Here is a 13,064-nt window from a genome sequence, read left to right as displayed (position 1 = left end):
TAGAGAGAGAAAGAAAGAGAGAGAGAGAGAGATAATATTTGTGACACCGCTAACGTAATCAGCTGAGATTTGCTAAGATTTGGAATAGACTACTTAAAATTGTAGATCGTAGAATGCATAATAGTTAAAAAAAAACTCTAGGTCTTTTTTTTTCTTTTTTTCTTTTCTTTTCTTTTTTTTTTTCCTGCCAGGAACTTCGTTATCGCTGAATATAAATTGAATCCTGTATTATCCTGACTATCTGAAGAACTGAAGGCTCTTCTGTCTGACTATTTAATTTGCTCGGACAACGCGCGCACACGCACACATACACGTACATACAAGAACACACATGAACGTGTATTTATCATACTCGTATATATACATATACATACATACATACATACATACATACATATATATATGTATGTATGTATATATAGATGACATTTATAACCGGAATCTGTCTCTTCCGCGTTTTCCTTATTGGACAAACTGTGAACGTACCAAAGTTATAAATATGGACACTTCTATCTTTTTCTCTCTCTCTATCTTTTTTGCAGTACTCGAAGAGAAGTCGGTTTTTTACTTTTTTCATTTTCTCTCTCTCTCTCTCTCTCTCTCTCTTTTTTCTTTTTTGAAATGATCAGTAAGGACGCAAGAGTTAAGAAGACAAAGAAACAAATCGGAAAGTCGTACTTGCCTGATTCTTTCCTTTTATAAGGACGGACGACGAAGCCACTATAATTGTTAAAACCAGACGAATGACACCGAAGAGAGTTCGTCGAGAGACTTTATATATCCGTAGACACTAAATTCACCCCTCGTATAGGGGGGAAACCATGCTGCTTTACCTTACTTCGTTCATACGTTCATCGACTCCTTCTTATCCTCTCTCTCTCTTTCTCTCTCTCTCTCTCTCTCCCTCTCTCTTTCTTTCTTTCTTTCGCTCTCTCTCTCTCTCATTTATTTCTTTCATTTCCTGCACTCTCGACACATCCTGAATCGTCCTGATGTAATTCCCCAACATACTCTCGTTTAATCGATTATTAGGATACCCTCGAGTTTCTTTAGTTTGTCGTTCGTTTTATTTATTTATCTATTTATTTATTTAATTTTCGTTAAGTCAAAATATTATCTAAGATTCGAGTTAGGTAGGGGATTGAAATAAAATTACACTTAACTCTGTAGCCATGTCGTAGATGTGATATAATATTGGTTTTATTTCATAGTTATTATACGTATACACATGTTATATGTGCATATATATATATATATATATATACATATACATATGTATACACACATATATATAACAGTCTTTGTGTGTGAAAAGATAACGAGTGAAGAAGAAAACTTAAAAAATTGTCATTATCAATCGTCAATAAATCTTGCTAATATATATAATCATACCGATAGAAGAGAAACATATATATATATATATATATATATAATATAGTATATAATATAATGTAGTAAGAGTGTAATATTATATATGTATGTACGTATGCATTAATTAGAATTATTTTTAATTAATTTTCTTTATAGAATTTAATAGAAATATAAATCGATCGACATGTCTTCCTTTTCACGAATCTTTCTAATTCATATTTTCTTCGTTTCTTTTTATATCCTTCATGGCAGGCAACTCGTACTCCAGAGACCAATAATTCTTATAAAAGGAGGGAGCTTTTTTTACACCGTCCTCAATATCTTTATTCGCTTCCTCATCGAATCTTGAAATTCGATCCTTTTTCTCAAGAATAGAGGATAATGTTTTTAAGGTCCTCTTTTTATTTTCTTCGATATTTTTCCTTCTGTTTTCCTCTCGAATTTTCTCGTCCGAATTTGTTTTTAATTTGTCGATAACGTCCTTGCTAAAATAACGATCGAGAAAATCTTTTTCCTCGCTTATCATGTCGTCATTTATTCGTTCATTTTTCGTATCCTTCGAAGGATCCTCGTCGTTGTCGTCGTCGCTGTTATTATCGTTATTGTTGTTTGCATTTTTCGACATAAACGAATAATTATTTTTATTATCTTCCAATAATTGTTCCTTACTGTTTCGTTTATTGTTATTATTATTCTTGAGTTTTTGAAAGAATGGTTCGTTTTTTAAAAAATCATCCAAATCGAATGGCTTCCTATACTCGTTTATATCAAAATCGATATCCAACATGGCGGGTCCTTCTTCGTTCGATTTCTTCTTAATTTCGGAGGTATCGTTGACGTTATTTTCGTTCTTCTTCGATTCTTGATGATTAATCAAATCGTTCTTCGCGCGCTCCGACGAAATTCCCGATGATTCGACGACGTTCGTAGTAGCCATTAAACGTGAGGATGGACTTTGATGTTCGTTAACATCATTGTTTTTTTCCACGGGAGGAGCGTGATCGGACGTAATATTTATTTGTTCGTCGATAGCGTCAATCGATAAATTCGTAGAATTCGATTGATTTAGAACGTATCGTTGTTTAGCACGTAAACGATCTTCCTCGTCCAAACTTTCCTCTCTTTCGTCGGAATAATCGGGTACCTCGACGTAAGGGATATTGTACGGACCGTAATCGATTAACGATGATTTGTTTTTTTCAGAAAATTGTTCAATCGGCACGGACGAAGAATAATTTACGATCTCTACTTTACTCTCGTTCTTAATAGGTATTTTCAAGAGATTAAACGATTTTTTATTCTCGTTTAAATATCCACTCCGATTAGGTACAACGTACGATAAATCTTCGTCGATGTTAGAAATAATTTTCCGATCGTTATGAAGCTTTACACTTTTCGATTCGATCGATGGATCGAACGTTGAACGATTGTCGACGTGTTTCGTATCAACTATTTTAACATACCTATCAAACTCATCCTCCTCCTCCTCCTCCTTCTCCTCCTCCTCCTTCTCTTTCTCTTCCTCCTCCGAAGGTCTTCCCTCGTCGAAAGGTACACTGGCAATTAACTTCTTTTTCTCGTTCAAAGACCCAGTCTCGTTATAAGGAAGATTTAAATCATCGATTTCCGAACCGGACAATGCTACTTGTTCATCCTTGAAAATATCTTTATGTGTTTCTCTCAATGTTCTCGTAGACGGTACCACGATTTTAAAAGTTGGACGTGAACCATTAATTATCTCCCATATGCGTTTGTAAAAATCATTATCAACGTTTATACTCGTATCGATATTCTTTTTCAAATTTCCATCCTCTTGAGTCAATTTAGGATGTCGATAGTGTTTCGAATTGTTACCAATCTTTTCGATTTTTACGTTCGATGAATTATTATTATTATTATTATTTTTATTATTGTTATTATTGTTATTATTATTATTATTAATTAAATCCGATGTGGAACGTTTGAATCGTTTACTCGTAATACTATCATTTATTTCTCTCGACAATCGATTATTCTTCCTTGTATTAATCTTTCTATTTTTTTCACGGATTTTCTCGATGATCCTGCTAACATCGATATCGTCGTCATCGACGATCGTAGCCCGTTTAAAATCGTTATCAAACAACGTATCATTTTCTATGCTCGTTGACAACACGTCGATTGTCGTTACCGTACGTACGATTCTTCTCCATAATACGGGATTATATATATTAACACGTTCGTCTTTTTTCTGAAGACTTTTCTTTTTCAAATTGGATTCGAATAATCTCGGATAGGGTTTAGGTAGAAAATGTTTCACATCTCGATTAGGTTTGCGAGATTGTCGATGCTGAAATTGACGAGTTTAAACGTATTAAATAATGTTATTGTTAAGAAATATTGCAAACCAAATCTACTGTGCAAAACTCTGCAATAATACGGGATAATCGATTAAATAAGGGTTAGAAGCGTATTCCTTCCTTTTTAATGGCACTATTATCAAAGTGACTTTATTTCTTGATGCTCGTTAATATGTACAAAGTATATGTATATGTATATATATATATATATATATATATATATATATATATTTAGAGAGAGATGTATAGTTATATGTATATATAATCGACAGCTACGATGCTGGCTACAATGCAGTGGCGCAGAAACGATCATTTTTTTTTCTTTTTTTTTTGTTTTTATTTTTGGTTTTTTTTTTGTTCTTTCTTTTTTTTTTTTTAATCCTAATCTTCTACATAAAGTCCTTCCTGAGCCATTGCAAGGGCGTTATTTACATAATGCATTTTACGATATAATACCTTAGACGGCTAAAGAAAAAAAACTTATTATAGTCAAGTGCTAACGCACATAATCGCGCTTCATTTGGCACGGCAAATGAATGATTATTTCATTGTAATTAATTCGATATTAAGGTTTGTGACATCAGATAAGATTGATATATATGTACATACGTATATATATATATATATACGTATGTACGTATACACAGTCAAAGATTCATTTTATTGGCTCACTTTATGTTCTACGTAAATCTAATTCACACGAGCGTGTTACAAAAAAAAAAAAAATTAAAAAAAAAAAAAAAAAAAAAAATTAAAAAAAAAAAAAAAAAAAAACAGAAAAAAGAAAAGAAAGAGAAAACAAAAATGCAGCATACTCGCCCACGTAATATGCGGTTAAAAATATTTTATATATCGTATCGAAGTATGATTTTCTTTTTCTTTTTCTTTCTTTTTTTTTTTTTCTTTCCTTTTTTTCCTTTTGCTTTTCTTTTTCTTTTTCTTTTTCTTTTACGAAACGATATCAGTAGATGGACCCGTCTCTGGTGTGCGTGTGCGCGCGCGCATTACTTTCTCGTGATGCCCAGATACGAAGCAATGCCGTTAATACTCTCAAAGAAGATTCGAAAAGCGTCCTGTTTCTCGTAGTGGTCCCGTACCGTGTCCGCATTCACCGGACGTCCCGGCACGTCAAGCAAATGTTCCTCCACCAAACGCTACAGTACAATAGTACAATTTTTCTTTTTTACATTTGTAGCTGTGTGCCGACGACGGTGGTGGTGCTGCGTAAATAAATGGCGATGGGAAAATCTAGGAGAGTGGATGGTATGGATGGTTAGGATGGATATGGATTGACGACGAATGGATGGATGATTTTCTTTTATGTATATGTATGTGTTTCTTTGTGTATGTATGTGTGTATGCGTTTTGTGTATACATGTGAATATTTTTTGTTTCATTTATCGAAGTGAAAAGTTATCCAATCAACAAAGTTTTTGTGCGATCAATATGCATAGCAATAACGAGCATGAAAACGTGCTTATTATTATTAGATATATTATTGTTAGATAATTATTATTAGATAATTTGATCTCTATCGAATTTCAAACAGTGAGGTAATAAAAGTGTTTAAAGATAAAGTGTAGAACGTGTGTTTGTGTGTGTATGAGTGTATGTACGTGTGAGTGTAATTAATATACGTGACGTACGTACTACGTTCACTATGCACCGTGCAAATTAAGTCTTCGCCTCTACGGGATCTAAGAAAATAAGAAAAAAAGAAAAAAAAAAAAGAAGAAACAAAGGAAGAAAAAAAAAACACTAAACTCTAGAGTGTGCACGACGTATTAGTATTAATGATAAATTTTGATTTTACTGTCGATCTCGATCCGACGTTTACACGTAGTGTAGAATACATTAAATTAATTATCTTTCTTTCTCTCTCTCTCTCTTTCTCTCTCTTTCTCTCTCTCTCTCTCTCTCTCTCTCTCTTTCTTTCTTTCTTTCATTAACATTTACTTGAATGAACTTATAAGTTATGTATGAAGAACTAATGAAATGTTCCGTTTAAACTATTATGCGTATCATCCATCATGCAGCCAAAATAATCATTCTTTTGTCGTTTATCGAACGTAATACAAATTACTTATTTTTTTTCGAGATCGTGGTTCTGCTCGAAAAAAGAAAAAAAAAACAAAAAAAAAAATTCAAAACAAGTGTTCGAGTGTTCGAGTTTCATTCCTATCCATTTGTAATGATTAAACCACACACGTGATTATGGCTGCACACAAGTGCAAGAACAAAACAAAACAAAAAGAAACAAAGTAAAGCAAAACAAAACGAAAGAAAAAGAAGAAGAAGAAGAAGAAGAATAATTCAATTCGATATGCGTGATAGGCGTGAAAATTTATGCGAGAGGAACAGAGTAAGGTGGTGGGTGGTGGGTGGTGATGGACGGAATAGGATCAGTGCAATATTATACCTATTTTTACTAGGCGACGTCTATGACGATCGTCTTAATGCTACGTTTTGTTGTTGTTGTGGTTGTTGTTGCTTTAATTGTTGTTGTTGTTGTTGTTGTTGTTGCTTGCTTGCTTGTTTGTTTTATTTTCTGCGTGCATGCCTAGGCAGTGTGTCTTAGATTAGGATGTCCTGGCTCGTGAGGCATGCTACGTGGTGATGGTGGTGGTGATGGTGATGGTGGTGGTGGTGGTGGTGGTGGTAAGTATGTAGTATCCCGGTGTATATATTAAATATATGTATATATATTTTGTTGTAGTAGTTGTTGTTTTTCTTTTTTCTGATTGTTTATTAATATTTTCTAGGATGGAACGTGGATGAGGCCCTTTTCTTACTTCCCAAACGGCCCGTACTGTCGCGCTAGATTACTCACATATTGCGTTGAATGGCTCGTTGGAAACTCGGCCCATTTGCTCAGGTCTATACTTGGTAATACACCACTACGGCATGGTACTCGTGGATTGCTGTTAAAACAAATCGTTCGAATTGCTGTTAGTTTCGTAAGACTATTTTAATTCAATAATTTATAGTAGATAGTATTTCGAATGTAGGATTTAAAACGAACGTACATTATGTTTGTTTCGAATTATTTGCAGAGATAAAAAGAATAATAAAAGAAAAGAGAAAGAAAGAAAGAAAGAGAAAGGATTTCAAACTTACATTTCGTGATCAGGCAAGACCATAGGATATATTTGTATGGTGTCTATGAGGTCTGTATTGTCGCATATCATCTTAGCTAGCTTCGACTTACGAATCTCATTGAGTTGATCTAGAAAAGTGAAAGCGAGAGAGCGAGCATTAGAATAATTGTAAAACGGCCTTGAGGATCAAGAAACTCTCCAAAGGATTCGAAAGGATTTTACCGAGAGTGAAGGACGATGGTTGGTTCGGTAACTCGTACCAAAACCTGTCACCACGTCGTGAATGGCTAAATTGCGTAGCGATTACACAGGCGAAGGTTGGACCAAGCATACTACCCGGAAGTGGTCGCTCCGATACACCACCGGACCACAGATCTACGTCAGCTGGATGTCTGTTTGATAGATCAATTCAAAAGTTCATATCATATTCTTCCTGATATCATATATAATATGTATATATCGTTGCGTTCATTCGAATGCAATTTTTGTCTTTTTTTTTTTCTTTTCTTTTTTTCTTTTTTTCTACACTCACTCGAAAATGGAACTATATCGTCCGATAGTCTCGTTTGGCATGGATCCAAACAATTCGTCGAAGGTCTTTGCCTCGGGTAATCCACAATATTTTCTAAAACGACCAAATATCTATCGTTAGATATCGTTTTAATCGAACGATTTTCAAAACTTTTCTACAAACTACTAACCGGAAGTCCATGTAACTCGGTATACCAAATTCTCTTCCGCGTTGCATATTGAACGATACCAAATCCATCCCGAATTTTGCGCCAACCTTTTTGAACAAATGATTAGTCACCTGGAAAAATTTATCAAACGATTACCCTTGATTATTTTTATTGATGCCATAAAGAGTATAATATATGAGTATAATATCAGCACGTTACTTCTTGCGTTATCGAGTCATCCATAGCTTGGGCAACTTGATTCATCAATCCCATAAAGTATTCATCTAAGACTCCAGCGCGATAAAGATCGTACGGTCTTCTGATTAGATCCGATAATCTTTTGGAAGCTTTAGAAAGATAAACACTATCGTGATTAGAAATTCTTATTTATTGTAATATCATAATATATACTTACCGATAAATTTATGAGCTTTGCTCCAACGTTCGACCGCAGTTGGTAGCAAAGAATGTCCAAATCTAAATGCAGCAGCAGCGAATGCATCGATAACACCAGGATTTACGGTTGGATCGTATCCATCCCAGTATCCCTACAAGTGTTATCGATATATATAAATCAATATATATATATATATATTTTATAAAACATTGTCGAATACCAATCGATCTTTTTTTCGAAAAAAGATCGTCTTACATTTTTCTCGAGAAGAAGTCCGAATTTTTCCATGACGTCTTTCCCCAAAAGAATCGGCAAAAATTCATTATATGTTATATGTTGGATTTCAGCGATGACTATGCGTCTTGATTCCTGAAACAACGTCTCGTCGTCCCAATGGGGATTAATACGAGTGAGTACCTTCGCGATCCTGTTATGTTCCCTTGCTACTAACGTGTGCATACACGTTAATACCAATTGCTCGTTAACTCGAATTTCACCTAAGTATCAAACAAGAAAATCAAATCAAATCGAATCGAAATATTAATTAAACGAAGCTTTTACGATGTTACAATTGTACGCAAGATATTGTAAAATCGTGAGAATTATTTTTAGATAAGTTTACCGAGATTTTTAAAAGATATCTAAAACAATTCCAAGGCGAGCTATTCCTTGAGAACTTTCCATTAAAAGCTACACGCGCGTACGTTTTATTGTAATGGAAAGTGACTACGACGGTAAATCATTTTCCATAACACTTTCCCACGTCATACCTTTCCTAATCATAGATCAAGGAGAGCGTAAGTTAGTCCGTGTGAAAGAAAACAATTCAATTACATCATTTCTAGAACGTAATTGATAGCCGATGCAACGTAAATTTAATTAATTAACTCGGAAACTTTTCTTTTTCTTATTGTTATCAACAAAAAGCAATCTTACCTGCTTCGAAACAGTACATCGATTTGTTCGGACGAGTGCATCCTTCGTCTGGTATATCTAATTTCAATGGCAATAAATCTTTCAATCCGTACTCGTTAAAAACTGGATTCATTCTTAACAATCCGCCATAACCGCTACGGAGTTTTCTAAATAGAGAAAAGAAAAGAAAAGAAAAAAAGAATGATAATAATAATAATAATAATAATAATAACAATAACAATAACAATAATAAAAAACAAGAAAGTAAAAATAAAAAATATAATTCTATATTAATTCCTTTCGTGAAAGGGGATCACTGTAATTCGTGTTTTAAAGAGAAGTTAGAATTTCGAGCACGTGATTGCGGGATCACAAAGTCGGGCCAGATTGTGCAACAGTGGATCCTATGATGTGAGCTTGCTGATAGAAAGTCCGGGGAATGGTCTAATGTCTCTAATACCAGTTAGAAAATATAGAACGACGTAATGCTGATTTATTGTCTTGAATGTGATGTAACGAATGTAGGTACACACGTATGCAAGCTAAATAAACTTGATATATATGAACGTGTCCCGGTCTATCTATAAATCGGTTTAGAGTGCTTGAACTCGACAAGGGCAATCTAAATTCGCACATTAATCATCGATTCCTCTTTGATTTCATGATTCGACTCGTGAAATTGTAAGATACATTGAATTTTACCAAGATACGATATCGCTAAAAACACGTATATTCCAAACGATACATACGATCTCTTCTTTGAAATATTAAATGACGATTTTCGACTTAGTATTAATTGATAGATATAATCGTTGAGATTTACCTAGCAAAATTCTCTGTAATACCGTAAACGGTATTACCATCCAGAACTCCGGTTAACAAGTTAAAAGGTACACGTGATCCAAGACGACAACCTGGTCGAACAGCTGGGAACGCTCGTACAAAATCCATACATCGAACGTTAAACAATCTGTAGAAATAGTCATCTTCTGGTATACGAATCTCGTTGCAATATGGATTCTTCAGATGTGGAGGACGAGAACAACATTCTTCTGGATCATTACGATTTAGTGGATCTAGAAAAGGTTTTGATTTCATCAAACAATTCTAATGTAACGTTGCATTTATTTATCGTATGTATATATATATATATATATATAAATTTTTTTATATAATAATTTTTCTGAAATATTTCAATCGAGTTTAAGCAAAGTGAAAGACAGAGTAGAATGTTTTTTTTCTAGAGCGACCATGGAAACAGAGACACCAATTGCTCTCCTCGTAGAATAATCTTGTCGCAGTGATCGTTCTCGCTTTCTCTAGTAGTTATCCTTCTTTCGATATAAGGCAAATATATTCGACATGGAAGGGTTTAAAACCTACTGTGTTGCTACACGCGTACACCTGACTGACTTCTTAACGTCTAATTGGAACACAAGGTATATATATATATATATATATATACTTACGTAATATTTTTATCGGTCTGATATTCGGTAATCGAGATATTTACTTTCTAAAGTTTTCTTTCTATTCTAATTAAGTATATAGGTCAACTTAGATACCTTTGGATTAGATTCGCGATATTTCAGATCGTCATCGTCATTTTCATTGTCATCGTCAATAGCACGAGATTGATCGATCAAATTATCAAATCACTTTCTTTTTCAAAATATATACACACACACGAGAGAAATGTTTCGAAAGTATAAACCTATATATTACCTAAGGGCGTTCCAGTAAGAGTGTAATCATGATCCATGAATTGTCCCCAGGCTATCACCATGACAGTACCAGCGTGATCGTGATATCCCTCATCTGGATGCATCGTACGGGATACTATTCTAGACAAGGGTAATTCTCGTCCACTTACGGCTATCCTAGGTGCTGATATACCATCGGAGAATCGTGGTGGCATCAATCTAAAAGAAAAAAGAAACAGAAAAAACAATTAAGAAACCACGCGTAAAAGAAAAAGAAAATATATATATATATATATATATATATATATATATATATTTACAGGTAAGACAAAAAAGATCTTTTTCAAAAGAAACATCAAAAAAAAAAAAAAAAAAAAAATGTATACTAGATATTATTATCGTATATGTTCACCTGGTGAACGGCGACAGAGTTGAACCCCAAGTTGGATTTTGTAAATTCGTACAGAGTCCATCGTATCTTCGATATTTTCCTGGTCGACATTCGACGTTGCTTAGAAAAGCTGGACATACCTCGCGTATCAAAGTTTTCGAGGTGTCGATCAACGGAAGATTTTTCTCGATATCCTCGAATGTCAGACCATATCTGTTAAATCGAATGATCGAAGTTTCAAAGATCGTTCAAGTACTCTTAGTCATACTTGATTCTTAATCTCGCTCGACGTATATGTCTTTCGAAAGTTTACGTTTTATAATTACCAGCCATTGTTAGAAGTTTTTAGCTTGTTGTACTCACATTTGAGCTAGATTAGTTGATATGTCCAATAAGAGTTCACCGACCGTAGCTAGGTCCTCGGGCCTCCAGATTTCGTTTTTGGGTCTTGCGACATCTGATTTGTCAGATTATATATAAAGATTGTAATTATTAGACGATGATTTTTTTTTCTTTCATCGTTAAGTTTATTCGTTTAGGAATTAGCGTTACACAATTCATTGACTAATCGTCGATCCAACGAATGATATCACGCGAATCGGTCTATGAAGATTCTTCGAACCGATTAACGCATGATGGAACATGAAATAAACGATTTCAATTGTATATCGAAAAAAATCTTGACTTGGATTGAACGATTCCATAACAGAGAATGATGACGATAGTAATCGTCTTACTTACTGATGCGTTTCCTCGCCTCGATATAAGCATGATTAACGGCATCGTAGGTGATACAGGTCTGTGATCCTGCAGTAGGTGGACTGCGAAATAGAAACGTAATAATAATAGAAAACTAGGAGAGAAAAATAAGTAGGAAAAAAGAAAAAGAAAGAAAGAAAGAAAGAAAGAAAGAAAGAAAGAAAGAAAAGAAAAGAACGAAGAACTTAGCGAGGATGTAAAACGAAGGCGCGAGAGACTGCGATCTTTGACTCCTAGAGTATTATTTACAGCTTCCCTTCTCTCCGGCTTAATTACCTAACGCGTTCTAGCCTAGTTTACATCTATCTCTATCTCTCTTGAAAACCGTGCATTTAGAAACGCGTTTATAAAACCTGTATAAAGAAGGTAGTAAGTTGTTACCGGCAGCAATTGAAGAAGAAGCAAGCAAACAAGCAAGCAAGCAAGCACATTGTTTCATTTTTTTTTTCTACGAATTTAAGAATAGAAAATATCTGTAATAATGCAAGGAAATTAGAAAGGAGAGAATGCATTAACGATTTGAAAGTTTATAAATATACAAAAGTATACTTATATATATATATATATATAATATATATGTATGTATGTATATATGTATATGTATATGATATTTTATGATATACAAAGTCCACATACGAAAGCTTACATTTCGAGAGATATACTGTATCTAGGTAACTCGAAACTATATATTTCACAGAGTATCCCGAGAATCGACTCATATATCCTGTTTCTCCTAGATACGAAATATACTGGCATTGACGTGCCGCCCGTGGCTTTTACCATCGAAGGTTGACCCACTGGCCACTACCTACACCGTTTACTTTCCGATCTTTTATTTTCTTTATTTATTTATTATCCTAGAAGCCATTTCTTCCGCGTTTCGACGGACCTCGACACACCACTCCAAGGCATGACTCACTTTCATCCTATATTATTTTTGCATACGCGTATATCTATCTATATATGTATCTATTATTATTATTATTATTATTATTATTATTATTATTATTATTATTAGTAGTAGTAGTAGTAGTATTGTATATCACATAGAAAATGATTCTATTACCATTGTTTCTATTTTTAAATAAATAGGAAAGCGTTTGCTACATATATATATATATATATCTTTCTGTTATGTATTTAAAAAAAAATAATTTTTTTTATTCTCTCCTGTGGGATATTGCATTGTAAAAAGAAAGAAAGAAAGAAAAAAAAAAAAAAAAAAAAGAGAAAGAAAAACTCGGAAAAGAAAAGAAAATCGTGTAGTCGATTATAAAGAGAAAATATCACGATTTTTATCGCATTAATAAAAACGAAATGATTATTGGTAATAGAAGTAAGAATGTTCAGAGCTAGTTTTATTCGCCTTTCATTGCATAAGCATGCACACGATTTGAAAACGTTCACGCAT

General features: G+C 33.8%; 2 protein-coding genes and 1 long non-coding RNA gene across 4 annotated transcripts in view; 1 reads left to right on the top strand and 2 right to left on the bottom strand.

The window, feature by feature from the left end:
- Positions 1-1,261: 1,261 nt before the first annotated feature.
- On the bottom strand, positions 1,262-2,854 carry LOC122634710 (GATOR complex protein WDR24-like; the record flags this gene model as incomplete). Its single annotated transcript, XM_043823916.1, has 1 exon — positions 1,262-2,854. A coding segment is annotated over one exon (1,275 nt), but the record flags the coding sequence as incomplete, so codon positions are not given.
- A 1,760-nt stretch (positions 2,855-4,614) lies between these two features.
- Positions 4,615-13,064, bottom strand: part of LOC122634733 (chorion peroxidase) — a 60,117-nt gene continuing 51,667 nt past the window's right edge. For both annotated transcript variants that reach the window (XM_043823963.1, XM_043823964.1), the window contains exons 3-17: positions 11,636-11,715; positions 11,258-11,351; positions 10,916-11,107; positions 10,526-10,722; positions 9,624-9,876; positions 8,822-8,967; positions 8,141-8,382; positions 7,904-8,036; positions 7,708-7,835; positions 7,510-7,619; positions 7,341-7,433; positions 7,031-7,200; positions 6,828-6,936; positions 6,541-6,631; positions 4,615-4,864 (exon numbers count right to left, since the gene is read on the bottom strand). In XM_043823963.1, coding sequence (XP_043679898.1) covers positions 4,715-4,864; positions 6,541-6,631; positions 6,828-6,936; positions 7,031-7,200; positions 7,341-7,433; positions 7,510-7,619; positions 7,708-7,835; positions 7,904-8,036; positions 8,141-8,382; positions 8,822-8,967; positions 9,624-9,876; positions 10,526-10,722; positions 10,916-11,107; positions 11,258-11,351; positions 11,636-11,715 — 2,188 coding nt within the window. In that variant the 3' untranslated portion in view covers positions 4,615-4,714. The remainder of the gene's footprint in view (positions 4,865-6,540; positions 6,632-6,827; positions 6,937-7,030; positions 7,201-7,340; positions 7,434-7,509; positions 7,620-7,707; positions 7,836-7,903; positions 8,037-8,140; positions 8,383-8,821; positions 8,968-9,623; positions 9,877-10,525; positions 10,723-10,915; positions 11,108-11,257; positions 11,352-11,635; positions 11,716-13,064) is intronic.
- Positions 9,756-10,702, top strand: LOC122634743. The gene is made up of 3 exons (XR_006328461.1): positions 9,756-9,885; positions 10,045-10,239; positions 10,576-10,702. It is a non-coding gene; the product is annotated as an uncharacterized LOC122634743 (long non-coding RNA).

This window comes from Vespula pensylvanica, chromosome 15, assembly GCF_014466175.1.
Source record: "Vespula pensylvanica isolate Volc-1 chromosome 15, ASM1446617v1, whole genome shotgun sequence".
NCBI lineage: Eukaryota > Metazoa > Arthropoda > Insecta > Hymenoptera > Vespidae > Vespula > Vespula pensylvanica.
The sequence above is the reverse complement of the archived record's forward strand: the minus strand, read 5'-3'. Positions and strand labels throughout refer to the sequence as shown.